Here is a 25,865-nt window from a genome sequence, read left to right on the forward strand (position 1 = left end):
TATGCAGAAGCACTGGTAGGGCAGGTTTTGACTGGAAGAACTTTAAACAAGACCATTTATGGTAAGATATGGTAAGGGGTCTTAACAGTGGATATGCCTGGGCTCAGGTTTTTTGCTTTTGAAAATGTTTGGGCCCTCAGGTTCCAGCCATGTCTTGACCCTTTGCTTCTGTGGTGGGGCAGGAATAAAATTTTACTTCTGGGTATTATTCAAAGTTGACGTCTTTTTTTCTGCATTTGCTTTGGCTGTGTGACTTACAACTTTTTGGCTGTGTGCCTGCAGAATAACTTGACATCCTATTATCAATGGAGTAAGGCCAGTTAGAACTGGTCCTGGGAATACGTCATTATGCTAGTACCAATTGTCTTGATTATTGTCGCATTGTAGTAAGTTTTGAAATCAGGAAGTATGTGTCTTTCAACTTCGGCTTTCTTTTTCATGATTTTTGGCTTTTCTGTGTTCCTTGCATTTCCATATGAATTTTAGGATAAACTTAACTTCTGCAAAAGAGGGAACTGGGATTTTTAGAGGGATTGCATTGAAGCTGTAAATCAGTTTGGAGAATACTGCCATCTTAATATTAAGTCTGATTCATGAATGTAGACTGTTTTCCATTTGTTAAGTTCTTCTTTAATTTTTAACAGTGTTCTGTAGTTTTCAGTGTTCCTGTCCTGTAATTCTTTGTTGTTTTTACTCCTAAGAATATTATTGCTTTGCTGCTATTATGGAATATGGAATTTTGTTAAAATATAGAATGGAATTTAAAAATTTTCAATTTTATATTTTTTATTGCTAGTATATAGAAATGCAATTGATTTTTGCATATCGATCTTGTAACCTGAAACCTTGCTGAAAATGTTTATTAGTTCTGAAAATGTTTATTAGTTCTAATAGTTTCCTTTTTTTGGATTTCTTAGAATTTTCTATGCACAGTATCATGTCATCTATGAAGGGATAGGTTTACTTCTTCCTTTCTAATCTGGATGAGTTTAGTTTCTTTTTCTTACCTAAATTCCTTGGCTAGAACTCCAATACAATGTTGACTATAAGTGATAAAATAGACATCTTTGGATCGTACTTGATCTTAAGAGGGGGCATCCAGTCTTTTATCATTATGTAAAATGATAGCTGTGGGACTTTAACAGATGAATTTTATCAGGTTGAGAAAATTCCATTTTATTTCTAACTTGCTTAGTGTTCTTTTTTTCAAAACAAAGGTGTTGGATTTTGTCTAATGGTTTTTCTGTGTCTGTTGTGATGATCATATGGTTTTTGTCATCTATTCTACAAAATGTAGCATATTACATTGATTGACTTTTGTATGCTAATTTTTAAAAATTTTACTTTAAGCTCGAGATACATGCGCAGAACGTGCAGGTTACATAGGAATACATGTGCCATGGTGGTTTGCTGTACCTATCAACCCATCATCTAGGTTTTAAGCCCGGCATGCATTAGGTGTTTGTCCTAATGCTCTGCCTCCCCTTGCCCCCCACCTCCTGACAGGCTCTGGTATATGTTGTTTCCCTCCCTGTGTCCATGTGTTCTATTCCCACTTATAAGTAAGAACATGCAGGGCTTGGTTTTCTTTTCCTGTGCTAGTTAGCTGAGAATGACGATTTCCAGCTTCATCCATGTTCCTGCAAAGGACATGAACTCATTCTTTTTTATGGCTGTATAGTATTCCATGGTGGATATGTACCACATTTTCTTTTTCTTTTTCTTTTTGACGGAGTTTCGCTCGTTACCCAGGCTGGAGTGCAATGGTGGGATCTCGGCTCACTGCAACCTCCGCCTCCTGGGTTCAGGCAATTCTCCTGCCTCAGCCTCCTGAGTAGCTGGGATTACAGGCATGCGCCACCATGCCTAGCTAATTTTTTTTTGAAGTTTTAGTAGAGACGGGGTTTCACCATTTTGACCAGGATGGTCTCGATCTCTTGACCTCGGGATCCACCTGCCTTGGCCTCCCAAAGTGCTGGGATTACAGGCATGAGCCACCGCGCCTGGCCATGCCACATTTTCTTTATCCAGTGTACCATTAATGGGCATTTGGGTTGGTTCCAAGTCTTTGTATTGTAAATAGTGCTGCAATAAACATAAGTGTGCATGCGTCCTTATATTAGAATTATTTATATGCTTTTGGGCGTATATTCAGTAATGGGATTGCTGGGACAAATGGTATTTCTGGTTCTAGATTCTTGAGGAATCACCACATTGTCTTCCACAATGGTTGAACTAATTTATACTCCCACCAACAGTGTAAAGGCATTCTTGTTTCTACACAGCCTCACCAACATTTGTTGTTTCCTGACTTTTTAAGAATCACCATTCTAACTGGTGTGAGATGGTATCTCATTGTGATTTTTATTTGCATTTCTCTAATGACCAGTGATCATAAGCTTTCTTTCATATGTTTGTTAGCCACATAAATGTCTTCTTTTGAGAAATGTCTGTTAATATCCTTCACTCATTTTTTGATGGGGTTTTTTTTTTTTCTTGTAAATTTGTTTAAGTTTCTTGTAGATTCTGGATATTAGACCTTTGTCAGATGGATAGACTGCAAAAATTTTCTCCCATTCTGTAGGTTGCCTGTTCACTCTGATGATAATTTCCTTTGCTGTGCAGAGCTCTTTAGTTTAGACCCCATGTGTCAATTTTGGCTTTTGTTGCAATTTTTTTTGGTGATTTAGTCATGAAGTGTTTGCCCATGACTATGTCCTGAGTGGTATTGCCTAAATTTTCTTCTACGGTTTTTGTGGTTTTATGTTTAAGTCTTTAATCCATCTTGAGTTAATTTTTATGTAAGATGTAAGGAAGGGGTCCAGTTTCTGTTTTCTGCATATGCCTAGCCAGTTTTCCCAGCACCATTTATTAAATAGGGAATCCATTCCCCATTGCTTGTTTTTGTCAGGTTTGTCAAAGATCAGATGGTTGTAGATGTGTGGTGTTATTTCTGAGACCTCTGTTCTATTCCATTGGTCTATGTATCTGTTTTGATACAGATACATAGAAACCAGTACCATGCTGTTTTGATTACTGTAGCCTTGTAGTATAGTTTGTAGTCAGGTAGAGCCTTGGCTATACCAGCTCTTTTTTGGTCCCATATGAAATTTAAAGTAGTTTTTTCTAATTCTACAAAGAAAATCAATGGTAGCTTAATGGGAATAGCATTGAATCTATAAATTACTTCAGGAAGAATGGCCATTTTCATGATATTAATTCTTTCTATCCATAAGCATGGCATTGTTTTCCATTTGTTTGTATCCTCTCTTATTTCCTTAAGCAGTGGTTTGTAGTTCTCCTTGAAGAAGTCCTTTATGTCTCTTGTAAGTTGTATTCCTAGGTATTTTATTCTCTTTGTAGCAATTGTAAATGGGAATTAACTCATGATTTGGCTCTCTTCTTGTCTATTATTGGTGTCTAGGAATGCTTGTGATTTTTGCACATTGATTTTATATCCTGAGACTTTGATGAACTTGCTTATCAGCTTAAGGAGTTTTATTACGCTGGGACAACGGGGTTTTCTAAATATACAATCATATTGTCTGCACAGAGAGACAATTTGACTTTCTCTCTTCCTACATAAATACGCTTTATTACTTTCTCTTGCCTGATTGCCTCGGCCAGAACATCCAATACTATGCTGAATAAGAGTCGTGAGAGAGGGCATCCTTGTCATGTGCCAGTTTTTGATGGGAATGATTTCAGCTTTTGCCCATTCAGTATGATATTGGTTATGGATTTGTCTGAAATAGCTCTTATTTTGTGATATATTCCATCAATACCTAGTTTATTGAGCATTTTTAGCATGAAGGGTTGTTGAATTTTATTGAAGGACTTTTAGCATCTATGGAGATAATCATGTGGTTTTTGTCATTAGTTCTGTTTATTTGATGTGTTATGTTCATTGATTTGTGTATGTTGAACCATCTTGCATCCCAGAGATGAAGCCGACTTGATCATGGTGGACAAGATTTTGATGTGCTGCTGGATTTGGTTTGCCAGTATTTTATTGACGATTTTTGCATCTATGTTCATCAGGGATATTGGGATGAAATATTCTTTTTTTGTTGTGTCTCTGCCAGGATTTGGTATCAGAATGATGCTGGCCTCAGTTAGGGAAGAGTCCCTATTTTTCTATTGTTTGGAATATTTTCAGAAGGAATGGTACCAGCTCCGCTTTGTATCTCTGGTAGACCATGTATTAGATGAAATGATATGTATGGACTACCTGGCACATAATAGTTGTTTCCAATTATGTTCCAAAAATATTTTTAAGTGTAATAATTCATGTTTTATTTTCTGTGTTTTATCTCACAGATATGTAGACTGTCAAAACGTATGGGATGCATTCAAGGGTGCATTTATTTCAAAACATCCTTGCAACATCACAGAAGAAGACTATCAGCCACTACTGAAGCTGGGAAAGCAGACAGTACCTTGCAACAAGGTAATTGGGGGCAAGCTATTGATTTTATAACTGGGGATAAAAACCAAAGGTAAAAATGCACAGGACCAATTATTTTTTGATTTTTATTTTTGAGACAGAGTCTCGCTCTGTCACCAGACTGGACTGTAGTTGTGTGATCTCGGCTCACTGCACTCTCTGCCTCCTGGGTTCAAGCGATTCTTGTATGTCAGACTCCCAAGGAGCTGGGACTACAGGCATGCGCCAGCACATCCAGCTAATTTTTGTATTTTTAGTAGAGGGGGGGTTTTACCATGTTGGCCAGGATGGTCTTGATCACTTGACCTTGTGATCCGCCTCGAGGCCTGACTTCACCTCCCAGAATGTTGGGACTACAGGCTTGAGCCACTGTGGCCAGCCAGTACCAAATTTTGATTGGAATGAGGAAGAGGAAAAATCCAGACATTATAGTGTGGGTGTGGTTGATGGGAATGGAATTTGCAGGCCATTGAGGAGCCATGATATAATAAAGATTTAGGACATCTGGAGAAAAGAGGTGAGAGAGGGAAATGGGGACAGATAAATAGGAAAGGAGATTTAGCCAAAAATTAGGCAAAAAACCAAACACCAAACCCAACTCAAACAAACAAACAAATTAAACCAAACTATATAATTACAAAATTTTCCCTGACCAATGATATTATTATTAGTAGCAGTAATAATAACAACAATGCCAAGTTACACTTGCAGAGCACTTTTTTTTTGCTTACAAAAGACTTTCCTAATCCTTATCTTCTTAGGCTTTCACAGCCATTCTGTGGAATGGGCAGGTCAGATGTCAGGATCCCCATTTCACCAGTGAGAAAACTGAGACTTGGTGCGTTTAGGTGACCAGTGTTGCCCAAATTGGCAGGCTTGAAAGTGACCAGTTTAAATGTAAATGGTATGATACTTGGAGCCACAGAGGCCTGGATTCTAATATGTTGATTATATTGGAAAAGGTCTATCAGAGTACACTTTTTCTGTAGTCAATGTTTAAGGCAAAATTCCATGTGCCTAAAATTATGTTTGTGAAGCCCTTATCTCCATCCACAAATTACAGCCTCTCATTCCATTGTCGGTGAGCTGGAGTCATTGTGAAACTTCTCCATTCACCAGGTGTGATGCCCTATGCAGAAAAGTTGTCTGGAAAATGATAACCCGGGCTGACATTTGTCAAATAAGTGACTGCAATAGATAGTATGCTAGATAATTTACTTGCATTTATCTCAATTAATCTCCCTAGCAACCCATGAGTTTCTTTCAGTCATTATCATTACCATATTACAGGTGTAGAAAGTGGGGCTTAGTGATGTTTTGGTTGCTCAAGGTGAAACACCTAGTAAGTGATGATAATGCTGGGCTTCAATAAGGACTGGAATTTTAGGGCCCATTCTTTTTTTTTTTTTTTTTTTGCAGAGACAAGTAAACATTTATTTTTGTACCTTTCCTCCTATGTGTATTTCAAGTCTTTCTCACAAGGCCCCAGGAATCACCAGATTCAATTATGTCCCTGGGCTTGTCCACTACTGCAGGAGTCTTAGGAAGCCTTGTACAAACACTAGAGTTACTCAATTACCAACATTAAACCCTGGGATAAGAGATGCAGCAAAGCAGAACTCCTTCCTCCATGGAATGTGCTGATTTCAGATGAGGCAGCAGCCAAAGTAGAAAACGCTGGAATTTTTCCTTGGAACTGGATTGTGATGAGAGGTGCTTGTAATGAACATAAGCTACTGTTTTTTTCTTTTTCTTTCTTTTGAGACAGAGTTTCGCTCGTTGCCTAGGCTAGAGTGCAATGGTGCAATCTTGGCTCACAGAAACCTCTGCCTCCTGGGTTCAAGCGATTCTCCTGCCTCAGCCTCCCAAGTAGCTGGGATTACAGGCATGGGCCACCACCATGCCCGCTAATTTTTGTATTTTCAGTAGAGGCAGGGTTTTGCCATGTTGGCCAGGCTGGTCTCGAACTCCCGACCTTAGGTGATCCGCCCTCTTCAGCCTCCCCAAGTACTGGGATTACAGACATGAGCCATCACGCCTGGCCAGCTACTGTCTTTTCTTTGACCCTTCCTTTACGATTTTTAAAGATAAAGCAGGAAATAATCTTCTCTGAAGATACTTGATACAAATTCTCCAAACCCAAAAACACATGCTTCCACTTCACTGATAAAAATTTATTGCAGTTTGGCGCCTGGTTCTAGTTCAGCTGGCGGATGAGCTGATTGATGTGTTCACCCCGATAGCCAGGCGTGCCCATTTCCTTGAGGAAGCCCACTCTATTTTTGGTAGCATGACGGGCCACTGAGAAGTGGAAAGGGCGCAAGAACCATGAAATCTCCTGGAAATGCTTCCCCGGGAAGGCAATTTCATGAATGAGGTCTTCCAAGCAAATGACACCAAACTTCCCCAGGTGCTCCTCAATCACAGTGTTGTCTGTCAGAGAGATGGTCTTATTCTTGACCCTGGCTTGTCCACATTTCAAAATGAGTTCCCGGACACTTCAGATTTGGAAATCCCCAGGTCACATAAGGTTCCGCTATATGCAGCATTTTTAGGTTCTGGGGAGTGACTTTTACAAAGACACCACTAAAAATTTTCTTTAGGTGAAGTCTTGCAATGGTTCTCTGCACCAGTAAACTCACACCATCAATCCTTTCAATGCATACGACAAAGGCCAAAGAATGTTTATCTGGCAATTCCAAGGCATAAGGCTTTAGTTCCAGTCATCTGACACGTACCTTGTCATGTGTCTGCCGCCAGGAATCATGTAGGAATGATTCCAATCGCTTAAACCTGGGCCCTTTTCCTTTCCTCTGCTCCTTCTTTGCCAAAAGTGCCTGCGTTGCCTGAGTGGCTTTGAGGGCTTGATAAGCCTTCCTCTTTTTCAGGAGATTTTCTGGAACCAAAGGGATTTTTCTTTGCTCTTGCTCTGCTATCTTTCCGGTGTAGCAGCTACTGCAGGGCCCATGCTTTAAACCAATATCCTCCTCTGACTCCTATTAAGAATAAATGCGGGGAGGGGCAAGATGGCTGAATAGGAACAGCTCTAGTCTGCAGCTCCCAGCAAGACCGATGCAGAAAGTGGGTGGCTTCTGCATTTCCAACTGAGATCAGGAGATTCCCTCATGTGTCTATACCACCAGGGCCCTGTGTTTCAAGCACAAAACTGAGCTGCTGTTTGGGCAGACACCAAGCTAGCTGCAGGAGTTTTTTCATCCCCAGTGGTACCTGTAACCTCAGTGAGACAGAACTGTTCACTACCCCGGAAATGGGGCTGAAGCCAGGTTCGCTCAGTAGGTCTCACTCCCATGGAGCCTAGCAAACTGAGAACCACTGGCTTGAAATTCTTGCTGCCAGTACAACAGTCTGAAGTCAACCTGAGATGATGGAGCTGTGTCAGGGATGGGCGTCTGCCATTACTGAAGCTTTTGGTGGTTTTTCCATGACAGTGCTAAGGAGGCTGGGAAGTCTGGGATGGGTGTGGCAACATGGCTGTGGCCAGACTGCTTCTCTAGATTCCTTCTCACTGCCCAGGGCATCTCTGAAGGAAAGGTAACAGCCCTAGACAAGGACCTACAGGCAAAACCTCCACGTCTCTGGGACAGAGCACCTGGAGGAAGGGGCAGCTGTGGGCATAGCTTCAGTGGATTTAATAGTTTTTGCCTGCCAGCTCTGAAGACAGCAGCTGCTCCTGACAAGAGGGATTCTATCAGCACAGCATACCAGCTCTGCTAAGGGACAGACTGCCTCCTCAAGTGGGTTCCTTCTACCCCTGTGTCTCCTGACTGGGAGCAACCTCTCAACGGGGGTCAACAGACACCTCATACAGGAGAGCTTTGGCTGGCATCAGGCTGGTGCCCCTCTGGAATGAAGCTTCCAGAGGAAGGAACAGGCACTAATCTTTGCTGTTCTATAGCCCCCACTGGTTATACCCAGGCAAACAAGGTCTGGAGTGGACTTCTAGCAAACTGTAGCAGCCCTGCAGAAGAGATGCCTGGCTGTTAGAAGAAAAACTAATAAATAGAAAACAACAACATCAACATCAACAAAAAGAACCCCCCCACACAAAAATCCCATCCAAAGGTTATCAACCTCAAAGATCAAAGGTAGATAAATCCACTAAGAGGAGGAAAAACAAGCACAAAAATGCTGAAAATTCCCAAAACCAGAATGCCTCTTCTCCTCCAAATGATCACAATTGCTCTCCAGCAAGGGCAGAAAACTCAACGGAAAATGAGATTGATGAATTGACAGAAGTAGGCTTCAGAAGGTGGGTAATAACAAACTCCTCTGAGCTAAAGGAACATGTTCTAACCCAATTCAAGGAAGCTAAGAACCTTGATAAAAGGTTACAGGAACTGCTAACTAGAATAACCAGTTTAGAAAGGAACATAAATGATCCTTTATGTTGAAAAACACAGAATGAGAACTTTGTGAAGCATTAACAAGTAGCAATAGCTGAATTGATCAAGTAAAAGAGGGGATATCAGAGATTGAAGGGCAACTTACTGATATAAGGTGTGAAGATAAGAATAGGAAAAAAAATGAATGAACAAAAAAAAAGGAATAAACAAAGCCACCAAGAAATATACGACTATGTGAAAAGACCAAACCTACAATTGATTGGCGTACCTGAAAGTGACAGGGAGAATGGAACCAAGTTGGAAAACACACTTCAGGTTACTATCCAGAAGAACTTCCCCAACCTAGCAAGACAGGCCAGCATTCAAATTCAGGAAATACAGAGGACACCACTAATATATTCCTTGAGAAGAACAACTCCAAGACACATAATTGTCAGATTCTCCAAGGTTGAAATGAAGGAAAAAATGTTAAAGGCAGCCAGGGAGAAAGGTCAGGTTACCTACAAAGGGAATTCCATCAGATTAATGGCAGATGTCTCTGCAGAAAGCCAGAAGAGAGTGGGAGCCAATATTGAACTTTCTTAAAGAAAAGAATTTTCAACCCAGAATTTTATATTCAGCCAAACTAAGCTTCAAAAGCAAAGGAGAAATAAAATGCTTCCTAGACAAGCAAATGCTGAGGGATTTTGTCACTGCTAGGCCTGCATTACAAGAGCTCCTTAAGGAACCACTAAATATGGAAAGAAAAAACTGGTACCAGCCACTGCAAAAACATACAAAAATATAAAGACCAATGACACTGTGAAGAAACTGCTTCAACTAATGTACAAAATAACCAGCTAGCATCATGATGACAGTGTCAAATCCACAAGTAATATTAACCTTAACTGTAAATGGGCTAAATGCCCTGATTAAAAAACACAGACTGTCTAACTGGCTAAAGAGTCAAGACCCATCAGTGTGCTGTATTCAGGAGAACCATCATTGGTCTTTATATTTTTGTATGTTTTTGCAGTGGCTGGTACCAGTTTTTTCTTTCCATATTTAGTGGTTCCTTAAGGAGCTCTTGTAATGCAGGCCTAGCAGTGACAAAATCCCTCAGCATTTGCTTGTCTAGGAAGCATTTTATTTCTCCTTTGCTTTACTTGCAAAGACATATATAGGCTAAAAATAAAGGGATGGAGAAATATTTACCAAGAAAAGAAAACAGGGGTTCAATCCTAGTCTCTGACAAAACAGACTTTAAACCAATGAAGATCAAAAAAGACAAAGAAGGGCATTACATAATGGTAAAGGGATCAATGCAACAAGAAGAGCCACCTATCTTAAATATATATGCACTCAATACATATATATTTGCACCCAGATTCATAAAACAAGTTCTTAGAGATTTACAAAAAGACCTAGACTCTACACAATAATAGTGGGCGAGTTTAACAATCTAATATTGGTCAACATTAGACTGACCAATGAGACAGAAAATTAACAAGATATTCAGGACTTGAACTCAGCTCTGGACTAAGCAGACCTAATAGACATCTACAGAACTCTCCAACCCAAATCAACAGAATATACATTCTTCTCAGTGCCACATACACTTATTCTAATATGGACTACATAATTAGATGTAAAAGATTCCTCAGCAAATGCAAAACAACAGAAATCATAACAGTCTCTCAGACCATGGTGCAATCCAGTTAGAACTCAGGATTAAGAAACTCACTCTCAACACTACACAACTACATGGAAATTGAACAACCTGCTCCTGAATGACTACTGAGTAAATAACAAAATTAAGGCAGAAATAAAGAAATTTGAAACCAATGAGAACAAAAAGACAACATACCAGAATATCTGGGACACAGCTAAAGCAGTGTTAGGAGGGAAATTTATAGCACTAAATGCCCACATCAGAAAACTGGAAAGATCTAAAATTGATACCTTAATATCACAGTTAAATGAACTAGAGAAGCAAGAGCAAACAAATTGAAAAGCCGGCAGAAAACAAGAAATAGCTAAGATGAGAGCAGGACTGAGGGAGATAGAGATAGAAGGTTTTTGAAAAAACCCTTCAAAAATTCAATGAATCCAGGAGCTGGATTTTTGAAAAGATTAGTAAAATAGATAGACCACTAGCTAGGCCAACAGAGAAGAAAAGAGAGAAGAATCAAATAGACACAATAAAAAATGATAAAGAGGATATCACCACTGATCCCACAGAAATACACACTACCATCAGAGAATACTATAACCACCTCTATGCAAATAAACTAGAAAATCTAGAAGAAATGGATAAATTCCTGGACACATACACCATCCTAAAATGAAACCAGGAAGAAGTCAAATCCCCGACCAGACCAATAACAAGTTCTGATATTGAATCAGTAATGAGTAGCCTACCAACCAAAAAAAGCTCAGGACCAGGTGGATTCACAGCCAAATTCTACCAGAGGTACAAAGAAGAGCTGGTACCATTCCTTCTGACACTATTCCAAACGAGAGAAAAAGAAGGACTCCTTCCTAACTGATTACATGAGGCCAGTATCATCCTGAATACCAAAACTTTGCATAGACACAACAAAAAAAGAAGTGTCAGCCTGATATTCCTGATGAACATTGATGCGAAAATCCTCAATAAAATACTGGCAAAATAAAATCCGTGTCCTTTGTAGGGATGTGGATGAAGCTGGAAGCCATCATTCTCAGCAAGCTAACACGGGAACAGAAAACCAAACACTGCATATTTTCATAGGTGGGAGCTGAACAGTGAGAACACGTGGACACAGGAAGGGGAACATCACACACCAGGACTGTTGGTGGGCAGGGTACAAGGGGAGGGAGAGCATTAAGACAAATACCTAATGCATTTGGGGCTTGAAACCTAGATGATGGGTTGATAGGTACAGCAAACCACCATATCACTTGCATATCTATGTAATAAGCCTGTATGTTCTGCACATGTATCTGAGAACTTAAAGAAAAAAAAAGGCATAATAGATTCTGAGCAGCCAAGATGGCTGCATAAAAAAAACACTCTGGTCTGTGATTCCTCCTGAGAAGAATGAAAATGGTGAGTGAATTCTACATCTTCAATTGAGGTACCCAGGTTCTCTCGTTGGGACTGACTAAATGATTGGTGTAACACATGGAGAGTGAGGAAAAGCAAGGTGGGGCGACCGCTCATCAGGAGCTACATGGGGCAAAATGTGCTCCCTCCCACAGCCAAGGAATGGGGTGAGGGATTGTGCTACCCTTCCCTAAAAATCACACTTTTCCCACAGATCCTTGCAACCTGTGGATCAGGAGGTCCCCTTGTGAGCCCATGCCACCAGAGCCTAGGGTCCCAAGCACAGAAGTGGTCAGATTGACAGTGGCTGCTGGGGTGGGGGACAGCTCAGGCAGGTGCTGACAGATAGGAGTTTTTGCATACTCTGGATCTGGGAACTCCAGTGAGGCAGGATATCCACCCAATCCAATGGGAACGGGGCTGAAGCCAGGGAGTCAAACGGCCTCACTCAGTGGTCCCCGCTCCCACAGAACCCCACAAGCTGAAACCCACTGGCTTGGAATCCCCTTTGGCAGTGCAGCAGGCTGGAGACTATCTAAGAAGACTGAGTTCTGGTTGGGGAGGGACAGCCCCCATCACAGCAGCTCCAGTTTACTGTTTTCCTCTGCTGCTGGCACCAGAAAGACTGGGCAGTTTGGACTGGGAGCAGTTCCCCACAGCACAACACAACGGCTGTGACAGTTCCTGGCCACGCTGCTTCTATTAAGAGAGACTCCAATTTCTTTCCAGCCAGGGGTTTATGGACAGAACTCTGATCTCCCTCAGGGGAGCCCCTAGGAGGAGGGGAAGCTGAGGTGTCATGGGTCAGTGGTCTTAGTCTTTTCTGCCTGTCAGCTCTGGAGAGTTAGGGCAGCCAGGATGAGGGGGATTCCCCGGCACATCACACGTGCTCCACAAAGGACAACCAAACTGCTTATTTAAGTGGGTCCCTGATCCCATTCCTCCTGACTGGGGGAAACCTCCAAAAAGGCGTCTCTAGACACCTCATACAGTGACATCTGGCCATTGTGAGGTCAGTGCCTTTCTGGGACAGAGCTCCCAGAGGAAGAAGCAGGTGGCATCTTTGCTGTTCTGTAGCCTCCACTGGTGATACCTTCAAGTGTGGGAGGAACCCAGGTGAATAGGGCCTGGATGAACCCCCAGCAAACTGCAGCAGCTTTATGGCAGAGGGGTCTGACTGCTAAAAGAAAAACAAACAGAAAGCAACAACATCAATGAAAAAGACCCCATAAAAACCTATCCAAAGGTCAAAAGTCTCAAAGATTAAAAAGGTAGATAAACCCATGAAGATGAGAAAGAATCAGCACAAAAATGCTGAAAACTCAAAAAGCCAGTGTGCCTCTCCTCCTCCAAATTATCTAACACATCTCCAGCAAGGGCACAGAACTGGGCTGAGGCTGAGATGAATGAACTGACAGAATAAGCTTCAGAAGATGTGTAATAATGAACTTCACTGAGCTAAAGGAGTACGTCCTAACCCACTGCAAAGAAGCTAAGAACCATGATAACACATAGGAGCTGTTAACCAGAATAACTAGTTCAGAGAGGAACATAAATGGCCTGATGGAGTGAAGAACATAACATGATTACTTCACAATACAAACACGAATATCAATAACCAAATAGACCAAATGGAAGAAAGAATATCAGAGGTTGAAGACTATCTTGCTGAAATAAAACAGGCAGACAAGATTACAGAAAAAAGAATGAAAAGGAACAAACAAAACCTCTGAGAACTATGGGATTATGTAAAAAGAACTTATGACTGATTGGGGTATCTAAAAGAGACAGGAAGAATGAAACCAAGTTGGAAAACACACTTCAGGATATCATCCAGGAGAACTTCCTCATCCTAGCAAGACAGGCCAACATTCAAATTCAGGAAATCCAGAGAACCCCAGTAAGATATTCCATGAGAAGATCAACCCCAAGACATGATCACCAGATTCTCCAGGTCACCTACAAGGGGGAGACCATCAAACTAACAGCAGATGTCTCAGAAGAAACCCTACAAGCCAGAAGAGATTGGGGGCCAATATTCAACATTCTTAAAGAAAAGAATCTTCAACCTCAAATTTCATATCCAGCTAAATTAAGCTTCATAAATGAGAAAGAAATAAAATCTTTTTCAAACAAGCAAATGTTGAGGGAATTCATCACCACAGGCCTGCCTTGCAAGAGCTCTTGAAGAAAACACTAAATACAGAAAGGAAAAACCGTTATCAGCCACTACAGAAACACACTGAAGGACACAGACCAATGACACTATGAAGCAACTACATAAACAAGTCTTTAAAATAACCAGCTAACACCATAATAACTGGATCAAACTCACACATAGCAATATTAACATTAAATGTAGATGGACTAAAGGTCCCAATTAAAAGACATAGAATGGCAAGCTGGATGGGATGAAGATCAATTGGTGTGCTGTATACAAAAGACCCATCTCACATGCAAAGACACACATAGGCTCAAAATAAAGGGATGGAGGAATATTTACCAAGCAAATGGAAAACAGAAAGAAGCAGGGGTTGCAATCCTAGTTCATGACAAAACAGGCTTTAAACCAACAAAGATCAAAGAAGATAAAAAAAGATATTACATGACGATAAAGGGCTTAATTCAACAAAAAGAGCTATTATAAATATATGTGCACCCAATACGGGAACACCAAATTTGTAAAACAAGTTCTTAGAGACCTACAAAGAGACTTAGACACCCACACAATAATAGTAGGAGACTTTAACACCCCACTGTCAATATTAGACAGATCATCAAGACAGAAAATTAACAAAGATATTCAAGACCTGAACTCAACTCAGGATCAAGTTTACCTGATAGATAGCTACAGAACTCTCCATGCCAAAGCAAGAGCATATGCGTTCTACTTGGCACCACATGCCATTTACTCTAAAATTGATCACACAATTGGAAGTAAATTACTCCTCAGCAAATGCAAAAGAACTAAAATCATAACAGTCTCACAGACCACAGCACAATCAAATTAGAACTCAAGATTAAGAAACTCACTCAAAAACACACAATCACATGGAAATTGAACAACCTGCTCCTGAATGATTCTTGGGTAAATAATAAAATTGAGCCAGAAATTAATGAGTTCTTTGATACTAATAGGAAGAAATAAACAACATATCAGAATATCTGGGTCACAGCTAAAGCTCTGTTAAGAGGAAAATTTATAGCACTAAATGCCCACATCAAAAAGCTAGGAAGAGATCAAATTGACATCCTAACATCACAATTAAAAGAACTGGCAAACCAATAAAAAAAATCCCAAAGCTAGCAGAAGACAAGAAATAACCAAGCCCAGAGCAGAACTGAAGGAGATAGAGACACAAAAATCCCTTCAAAAAATAAATCGATACAGGAGGTTGTTTTTTGAAAACAAGTAATAAAATATATAGGCTGCTGGCTAGACTAATAAAAAGGAAAATACAGAAGAATCTGATAGATACAATAAGAAATGATAAAATGGATATTACCATTGACCCCACAGAGATACAAACAACCATCAGAGAATACTGTAAACAGCTCTATGCAAATAAACTAGAAAATCTAGAAGAAATGGATTAATTCCTGAACACATACAGCCTCCCAAGACCGAACCAGGAAGAAGCTGAATCTCTGAATAGACACATAGCAAGTTCTGCAATTGAGGTAGTAATACATAGTCTACCACCAAAAAAAAAAAAAAAAGAAAGAAAGGAAAGAAAGGAAAAAGTCCAGGACCAGATAGATTTACAACTGAATTCTACCGGAGGTACAAAGAGGAGGTGATACCCTTTCTTCTGAAACTATTCCAAAATATTGAAAAGGAGGGACCCCTCCTTAACTCATTTTATGAGGCTAGCATCATCCTGATACCAAAACCTGGCAGAGATAAAAAAAAAAAAAAGAAAACTTAGGGCCAATATCCATGATGAACATCGATACAAAAATTTTCAATAAAATACTGGCAAATTGAATCCAACAGCACATCAAAAAGCTTATCTACCATGATCAAGTTTGCTTCATCCCTGGAATGCAAGGCTGATTCAACATAAACAAATCAATAAACGTAATTCATTACATAAACAGAACTAAAGACAAAAACCACATGATTATCTAAATAGATGTAGAAAAGGCCTTCAATAAAATTCAACATCTCTTCATGTTAAAGCTAGGTACTGATGGAACATGTCTCAAAATAATAAGAGCCACTTATGACAAACCCACAGGTAATATTATACTGAATGGGCAAAAGCTGGAAGCATTCCCCTTGAAAACCGGCACAAGACAAGAAAGCCCTCTCTCAACATTCCTATTCAACATAGTATTGGATGTTCTGGCTGGAGAATCAGTCAAGAGAAAGAAATAAAGTCTATTCAAATAGGAAGAAAGGAAGTCCAGTGGCCTTTGTTTGCAGATGCCATGATTGAATATTTAGAAAACCCCATTGTCTCAGCCCAAAAATTCCTTAAGGGGATAAGCAACCTCAGCAAAGTCTCAGGATACAAAATCACTGTGCAAAAATCACAAACATTCCTATACACCAACAGGCAAGCAGAGAGCCAAATCATGAATGAACACCCATTCACAAAGGGAATAAAGAACCTAGAAATAGAGCTAACAAGGGAAGTGAAGGACCTCTTCAAGGGCAATTACAATCCACTGCTCAAGGAAATCAGAGAGGATAAAAGGAAATTGAAAACCATTCCATCCTCATGGGTAGGAAGAATCAATATTTTGAAAATGATCATACTGCCCAAAGTAATTTATAGATTCAATGCTATTTCCATTAAACTACCATTGACATTCTTCACAGAATTAGAAGAAACTATTTTAAAATTTATATGGAACCCAAAAAGCTCATATAGCCAAGACAATCCTAAGCAAAAAAAACAAAGCAGGAGGCATCACGCTACCCAACTTCAAACTATACTACAAGGATACTGACACCAAAATAGTGTGGTACTGGTATGAAAATAGACACGTAGACCAATGGAACAGAATAAAGATCTCAGAAATAAAACTGTCCATCTACAGCCATCTGATCTTTGATAACCATCACAAAAACAAGCAATGGGGAAAAGATTCCCTATTTAGTAATTGGTGCTTCAGAACTGCCTAGCCATATCCAGAAAATTGAAAAAAAAAAAAAAAACTATAAAAATGAAAAAGATCATGTCCTTTGTAGGGACATAGTAGAGCTGGAAGCCATTATCCTCAGCAAACTAACACAGAAACAGAGAACCAAACACTGCATGTTCTCACTTATAAGTGGGAACTGGAAAATGAGAACACCGGGAGGGAAAAATACATACTGTGGCTTGTCGGGGTAGGGGTAGAGGGAGTGAGAACATTAGGAAAAATATCTAATGCATACTGGGCTTAATATCTTGTTGATAGGTGCAGCAAACCACCATGCACACATTTACCTATGTAACAAACCTGCACATCCTGCATATGTACCCCAGAACTTAAAATTAAAATTAAAAAAAAGAATGGATTCATGAAATATAATTCTGAAATTTGACTCTCTGTACCTTTAAGAGGGACTTTTAAATTAAAAAAATCTATTGTATATATTTTTTGATAGGGGTAGGGAATGTTTAGGGAAATTGGAAGTTGTTATGTAGTTCTTTAACAATCAAAGAGTACGTCTTCCTGAAAATAGCACATAGACAAAGGTTTTTTGGAAATAACCTTAGGAATATTGGAACTCTCTAATGTCACCTTCAGTTGTGATCCCATGTTGATTATAAGGTTTTGATCAGTGGCTTTCAGACTTTTTTTAACTCCAACCTGGAATAATAAATTTATTTACAATATGACCTAAAACACACACACACACACACACACACACACACACACACACACACAGATACACACACACACACACTCTCTCTCTCTCTCTCTCTCTCTCCCCCACTCTCCAGCACACAGAAATCATTGATGCCTACAATTTTTACTCTAAGTGTGATTTACTCTGATATGCTCTGTTTTCTTTCACTCACAAAACTGTGGATTTATTTTTTGACATGCTAAACTGATCTTAGTAATAGATTGTATTTATTTTTTCTTAGACTCTTCTTTGGAGCAGAATAAAAGATCTGGCTCATCAGTACACACGAGTCCATCGGGACATGTTCACCCTGGAGGACACGCTGCTAGGCTACCTTGCTGATGACCTCACATGGTGTGGAGAATTCCAGACTTCTGGTGAGGCTCTGGGCCCTGTGGGATTGCCCAGGGATGTGTAGGTATACAGGGTGAGTTCTGCTAGGGGCCCTGAATGATCAGTGTGGACAGGACCACAGGCACCCACCCTGAAGCCATCTGTACTTGTCTTAGTCCAGCTGTGTTGCTATAAAGGAATACCTGAGGCTGGGTAATTTATAAAGAAAAGAGGTTTTTTTGGCTCACAGTTATGCAGGCTGTACAAGAAGTAGGACACCAGCATCTGCTTCTGGTGAGGGCCTGAGGCTGTTTCCACTCATTCAGAGGGGAAGGGGAGCTGACATGTGCAGAGATCACATGATGAGGGAGGAAAGCAAAGAGAGGTTGGGGGAGGTGCCAGGCTCTTTGCAATGACCAGCTATCCTGGAAACTAATAGAGCAAGAACTCACTCATTACCACAAGGACAGTACCATGCAATTTGTGAGGAATGATGCTATTTATGAGGCCCCAGCTCCAACAATGGGGATCAAATTTCAATGTAAGTTTTGGAGGGTTAAATATCCAAACTATAGCACTACCCTTAATGGCAACTCAGGCTGATATAAAATAGCATTCTCTGTTTTCTTGAAAAATTGACTTCAGAGTTTAGGATTGCCCACACTCCCTGATTCCCTTCTATTGAGTGCTCACATAGCCGGCTTCTGAATTCTTGGTATTTTGCTCTCTATAAAGTCATCATTCAGGTCCAAAGAATTCTAGAATAGGATGAGGTCTCAGTGGGATCTAGACCAAGGTCCTTGCTCTTCAGAATCATCACGGTAGCCATGGACTGGACTCTTCCATCTCAGGCACTGGTTTGCCATTATTTTCTCAAATGTAGCCTTATCCTGTTGGAAAGACTCAATACCTCACCGTGGGAGGGATTTCCTACAACCAAAACCCTGCTGCAGTTTTAACTTCCTTTTTTCTCTTTTTGTTTATATGGTAGATATTTTTACTTTATATAGTTTTATTCTTATTTTTGCTACTTTTCATTGTTTTTAAAAGCTTGTCTTATTATAGCTTTTTCATCCCAGGTTTGCATTACTTTCAAATGCAAAAATAAAGCATGATTATTTGAAAAAAATACTCACACATTACAGAAATGCATAAAAGTATAAAGCAAATGTTGCTTTGAATTTTCCCCTCACCTCCTACCGCCACATCACTTCTCAAAGCGTTAACTATTGTCAGTAATTTGATATAGATCTTTCTAGACTTTTTCCTATGCCGATGTAAACATATATATTTAAAACGTACACATACTGTTGTGCAACTTGCTTTATTCACTTAAAATTAGTAGGTATAAAGATAGCCATATTCTTTTAAAAGGCTTTATCATTAAGAATCCTATTAATGGACATTTAGTTCCTTTAGTTTTTGTTGCTATCATATCACTATTGTAAAAAACACTTTTGTGTATACACACGAACACACACACACACACACACACACACACACACACACACACCCCTGCATACTTGAAGGATAAATTTTTATGAATGAAATTTCAGTGTTAAAAGTATAAATTGTAAAAGAAACCAATAACATGCCATTTAAAATATGGTAACTATTTATACCCTTATCAAGAGAACAAAGGAGGCCAGGTGCAGTGGCTCATACCTGCAATCCCAGCACTTTGGAGGTCAAGGAGGGAGGATCACTTGAGCCCAGCAGACTGGCCTGGGCAACATAGTAAGACCCCATCTCAATTTTATACTAAAAATAGAAAAAAAGAAGAATGTGTATGAGGTAGTTTATTTGCCTATAACCTCACCAACAACAGATATGAATAATATTTTTTGGCCCATTTGAGAAGAAATTAATACCTCAATTTAGTTTGAACTTCTTTGATGGTGAGGCTATTATATATATATATAAACAGTAGATTTTCTATTTCTTCTGTAAGCTGGTAGTTCAGATATTATAACCATCTGTAGGGGATATCTATTATTTTCTTATTAGTAGAAGTTTTTTTTATAAAGTAATAAGAGTATGTATTGAGCACTTACAAAGTGCCAGCGTTCCATGTGCTATGTAAGTAGTCACTCATTTAATCCTCTACAGCCCCATGAGATCATATGATGATCCCATTTTAGACATGAGGAGTCTCAGGCATGGAATTAAGTAACTTGCCAGCCAGTAAGTGGCAAAGCAAGAAGCAAACTCAGATTGACTTGAGAAACTTTGCTCTTAACTGCCGTGATTTTCTACCTGCTTTCTGGCTCAAGGTGGCAAAACTATTTTTCTTATTTTGAACTTTACATAGTGTTTATGGTCTGTCTTTTGCAACACAGAAATGCAGAAAACCTGTCCATTCTCTTCCTTATAGCTTCTGTGTTTCATATCTTCCTTAAAAATATTTTCTTAGACAAGCCTTCTTCTATATTTTCATCTACTACTTTTACTTTTACAATGTTTAAAATATTTTTCATATTTAAATCTGAATCTTCCCACTTAGAATATGGTATGTAAATATGTTTCTCCATTAACTTTTAAAGATTTTATAGTTTTTTCCATGTCCCATGTTTTCCTTTTTAAATTTCCCTTTTAATAATGACTGTTTAATTGGTCATCCATTTTTAGCTTTTAAATGTAGTTCAGTAAACTTCTTTCCTTTGGTTTTATTTTTCAATTTATTACTTCAATTTTTCATGAAATAAAGTAGAGAAAATGAAATAATCTGTTTTCAAAAACTGATTAATTTACATTTCAGAGTTCTTTATTTTTGCCTTCTTTTAAACAGAATTATGTATATATAGTTTTGTTTATCTACATTCTAATACTTTGGCCTACATTTCTAATTTCTTTATTTTATAGATTATCTTTCAAGTTCCTGACGTATATATATTTATTTCATTTTTATCATAGGTTGACAATTTATAATTGTATATATTTGTTGGGTGTAAAATGAATTTATAAATACAATGTGGAATAATTAAATCAAGCTAATTAACATACCCACCACCTCAAATACTTTTTTTAGTTTTTAAGACAGGAGTCTCACTCTGCCACCCAGGCTGGAGTGCAGTGGTGCAATCATGGTTCACTGCAACCTCGACCTCCCAGGCTCAGGTGGTCCTCCCACCTTAGCCTCCCAGGTTGTTGGGATTACAGGTGCATGCCACCACACTTGGCTAATTTTTTGTATTTTTTAAGAGACAGGGTTTTGCCATGTTTCCCAGGTTGGTCTCAAACTCCTGGGCTCAAGTGATCCACCCTCTTCAGCCTCCCAAAGTGTTGGGATTACAGGTGTGAGCCACCATATCCAGCCTCAAATACTTATTTTTTGTAGTGAGAATATTTGAAGTTTACTCTCTCAGCAATTTTGAACTGTACAACACACTATTATTAACTACATTCACTATGCTGTGCAGTAAATATTTTTAAAAATCCTTTCTCTCTAACTGAGTTTTCATTCTCTTTGACCAGTATCTCCCCATTCTTTCGAACTTCTGGTGTCTGTATCCACCATTCTACTATCTGCTTCTATGAACTTGATTGTTGTAGATTCTGTGCATGTTAGGATACGCAGCGTTTGTCTTTCTGTGGGTGGCTTATTTTACTTAGCATATTGTTCTCCAGTTCCATCTATATTGTCGAAAATAGCAGAATTTCTTTCTTTTTAAAATCTGAATTGTATTACATTGTGTACATATGCCACACGTTATTTATCCATTAATCTGTTGATGGACCCATGTTGATTCCATGTCTTGGCTACTGTGAATAGTGCTGCAGTGAACATGGAGGAACAGCTACCTCTGACAAACTGATTTGAAATCTTTTGGGCAGATACCTAGAAGCCGGATTGCTGGATCATATGGTAATATCTATTTTTAGTTTGTTGAGGAACTTTCATCACATTTTCCATAATGGATATACTAATTTACTTTCCCAATAGTGTACAAATAATCCCCTTTCTTCACATTCTTGCCAACACTTGCTATCTTTCACCTTTTTCATTATATCTTTCTGACAGGTATGATATGATGTCTCATTGTGGTTTTAATTTTTATTTCCCTAGTGATTAGGAAGGTTGAGCATTTTAAAATATATTTGTTGGACATTTGTGTGTCTTTTGAAAAATGTCTATTCAGGTCCATTGCCTACCTTTAAATTGTTTCTTTTTTTCTTGTTTTTGAGTTGTTTGTGTTTCTTATGTATTTTGATTTTGTTTGTTTTTGTAACTTTTAGTTTTTATGGGTACATAGTAGGTGTATATATTTATGGGGTACATGAGATATTTTGATATAAACAGGCAATGCATAATAATTGCATCATGAAAAATGAGGTATCTTTCCCCACAAACATTTATATTTCGTGTTACAAACAATTTAATTTTACTCTTTTAGTTATTTTAAAACTGGGGTGTTCAATTTTTTAGCTTCCCAGGGCCGAATTGGAAGAATTGTCTTGGGCCACACATAAAATCCACTAATACTAATGATAGCTGATGGGCTAAAATAAATTGCCAAGAGACTCCTAATTTCTAAGAAAGTTTATGAATATGTGTTGGGCTGCATTCAAAGCCATCCTGGGCTGCATGAGACCTATGGGCCATGGATTGGATAAGCTAAGCTTGTTTGAAAAAGTACAATAAAATTATTATTGACTACAGTTACCCTATTGTGCCATCAAATAGTAGGTCTTATTCATTCTCTTTTTTGGTACCCATTAACCATCCCAACCTCCACACAATGTCTCACTACATTTCCCAGACTCTTGTAACCATTCTTCTGTTCTCTGTGTCCATGAGATCAGTTGTTTTGATTTGTTAGATGCTACAAATAAATGAGAACATGTTATGTTTGTCTTTCTGTGTCTTGCTTATTTTACTTAACATAATGACTATTCATGTTCTATTCATGTTGTTGCAAAGGATAGGAACTCATTCTTTTTAATGGCTGAATAGTACTCCATTGTATATAATTACCACATTTTCGTTATCCATTTATCTATTGATAGACATTCAGCTTGCTTCTATATCTTGGCTATTGTGAACAGTGCTGCAATAAACATGGGAGTGCAGATACCTCTTCTATAGACTGATTTTCTTTATATACCCAGCAGTGGAATTGCTGGATCACATAATAGCTCTATTTTTATTTTTTTGAGAAACCTGAAAACTGTTCTCCATAGTGGTTGTACTAATTCACATTCCCACCAACAGTGTACGATGGTTCCCCTTTCTCCACATCCTCATCACTATTTCTTATTGCCTGACTTTTGGATGAAAGTAATTTTAACTGGGGTGAGATGATATCTCTTGATAGTTTTCATTTGCATTTCTGTGATGATCAGCGATTTGAGCACCTTTCATATGCCTCTTCTCCATTTGTATATCTTCTTTTGAGAAATATCTATTCAAATCTTTTGCACGTTTTTAATTGGATTATTAGATTTCTTTCCTATAGAGTTGTTTGAGTTACTTAAATATCCCGGTTTTTAATGCCTTCTCAAATGTGTAGTTTGCAAATATTTTCTCCCATTCTGTGGGTTGTCTCTTCACTTTGTTGATTGTTTACTTTGCTGTGCAGAAGCTTTTTAATTTGATGTGATCCCATTTGTTGATTTTTGCTTTGATTGCCTATGCTCATGGAGTATTGATCAATAATTTTTTGCCCAGACAAATGTCCTGGAGAATTTCCCCAGTGGTTTCTTGTAATAGTTTTATAGTTTGAGGCCTTAGATCTAAATATTTAATCTATTTTCGTTTTATTTTTGTATGTGATTTGAGATAGGGGTCCAGTTTCATCTTTATCCATTCAGCCACTCTGTGCCTTCTGATTGGAAAATTTAGTCCATTTATATTTGATGTAAATGTTATTATTTATAAATAAGAACTTACTCCTGCTATTTTGTTACTTGTTTTCTGCTTGGTTTATGGTTTTGCTTTGGTTGCCTATGCTCATGGGGTATTGCTCAATAATTTTTTGCCCAGACAAATGGCAAAAAATTCTTTTTCTTCTTTCTTTCCTTTCTCTTTTCCTTTTATGAAGGTGATTTTTTTTCAGTTTTCTGCTTTTTATTTTTTGTATAACTGTTGTATGTTTTTGGGGTTGAAGTTACCATGAGGCTTACAAATGGTATCTTATAACCCATTATTTTAAGTTGGTAACAACTTAACACTGTTTGCATAAAGAAACAAACAAGCAACAAACAGAAGGCTAATAAAAATTCAATTTCTTAACTTCATTCTCCCACTTTAAAACTTTTGTTGTTTCTATTTATATCTTATTGTACTGTATATGTCTTGAAAAGTTATTATACTTATTATTTCTGATTGACTCATCGTTTAGTTTTTCTACTTAAGACAAGAGTGGTTTACATACCATAGTTACAGTGTTAAAACATCCTGTATTTTTCTGTATACTTACTATTGCCAGTGAGTTTTGTATCTTCAGATGATTTCTTATTCCTCATCAACATCCTTTTCTTTCTAATTGAAGTACTCCCTTTGGCATTTCTTCTAGGACAGGCCTTGTGTTGATTAAATCTCTCAGCTTTTGTTTGTCTAGAAAAGTCTTTATTTCTCCTTCATGTTTGAAGGATATTTTCACTAGATATACTATTCTAGGGTAAAAACTTGTTTTTTTTTCTTTCAGCACTTTAAATATGTCATGCCACTCTCATCTGCTCTATAAGGTTTCCACTGAAAAGTCTGCAGATGTATTGGAACTCCATTGAATGTTATTTGTTCTTTTCTCTTAATGGTTTTAGGATATTTTCTTTATTCTGGACGTTTGGGAGTTTGATTATTAAGTGCCTTGGGGCAATCTTCTTGGGTTAAATCTGCTTGGTGTTCTATAACCTTCTTGTACTTGGATATTGATATCTTTCTCTAGATTTGCAAAGTTCTCTTCTATTATCACTTTGAATAAACTTTCTACCTGTATCTCTTTTTCTACCTCCTCTTTGAGGCTAATAACTCTTAGATTTGCCCTTTTAAAGCAGTTTTCTAGATCCTGCCAGTGTGCCTCATTGTTTTTTATTCTTTTTTCTTTTGGCTTTTCTGACTTTGTATTTTCAAGTAGCCTGTCTTCAAGCTCATTAATTCTTTCTTTTGCTTGATCAGTTCTGCTTTTAAAAGACTCTGGTGCATTCTTCAGTGTGTCATTTGCACTTCAGAGCTCCAGAATTTCTACTTGATTCTTTTTAATTATTTTCATCTCTTTGTTAAATTTATCTGATAGAATTCTGAATTCTTTCTCTGTATTATCTTTAATTTCTTTCAGTTTCTTAAACACCCCTATTTTGAATTATTTGCCTCACGTATCTCTGTTTCTTCAGGATTGATCTCTGATGTCTTATTTAATTCATTTGGTGAGGTCATATATTCCTGGATGGTCTTGATACTTGTAGATGTTTGTCTGTGTCTAGGCATTGTATTTATTGTAGTCTTTACAGTCTGGGCTTGTTTATACCTGTCCTTGGAAAGGCTTTCCAGATATTCTAAAGGACTCAGATATTGTGATCTGCTGTAGGGGGCCCTGCAAGCCTAGTAATGCTGTGGGTCTTGCACATACTCATAGAGGTACCACCTTGATGGTCTTGGACAAGATCTGGAAGAATTCTCTAGATTACCAGGTAGAGACTCTTTTTATATTCCCTTTACTTTCTCCCAAAGAGAGTCTCTCTCTTTTTGTTCTGACCCACATAAAACTGGGAATGGAGTGACACACTTCACCACAACTAGGACTTTGCTGGGTTAGACCTGAAGCCACTATAGCACTGGGTCTTGCCCAAAGTCTGCTGTAACTATTT

The 25,865-nt window shown here is 38.4% G+C and overlaps 1 protein-coding gene and 1 pseudogene across 1 annotated transcript in view; one reads left to right on the top strand and one right to left on the bottom strand.

Moving 5' to 3' along the window:
- Window positions 1-25,865, top strand: part of CD38 (CD38 molecule) — an 82,934-nt gene that overhangs the window by 37,196 nt on the left and 19,873 nt on the right. Inside the window, exons 2-3 of the mRNA XM_032272932.1 lie at window positions 4,321-4,450; window positions 17,968-18,103. Of these exons, the coding sequence (XP_032128823.1) occupies window positions 4,321-4,450; window positions 17,968-18,103 (266 nt within the window). The remainder of the gene's footprint in view (window positions 1-4,320; window positions 4,451-17,967; window positions 18,104-25,865) is intronic.
- LOC116546772 lies at window positions 6,367-8,128 on the bottom strand (annotated as a pseudogene).

The sequence above is a fragment of the Sapajus apella genome, unplaced genomic scaffold, assembly GCF_009761245.1.
Source record: "Sapajus apella isolate SASKATOON/1434 unplaced genomic scaffold, GSC_monkey_1.0 scaffold5, whole genome shotgun sequence".
Lineage (NCBI taxonomy): Eukaryota > Metazoa > Chordata > Mammalia > Primates > Cebidae > Sapajus > Sapajus apella.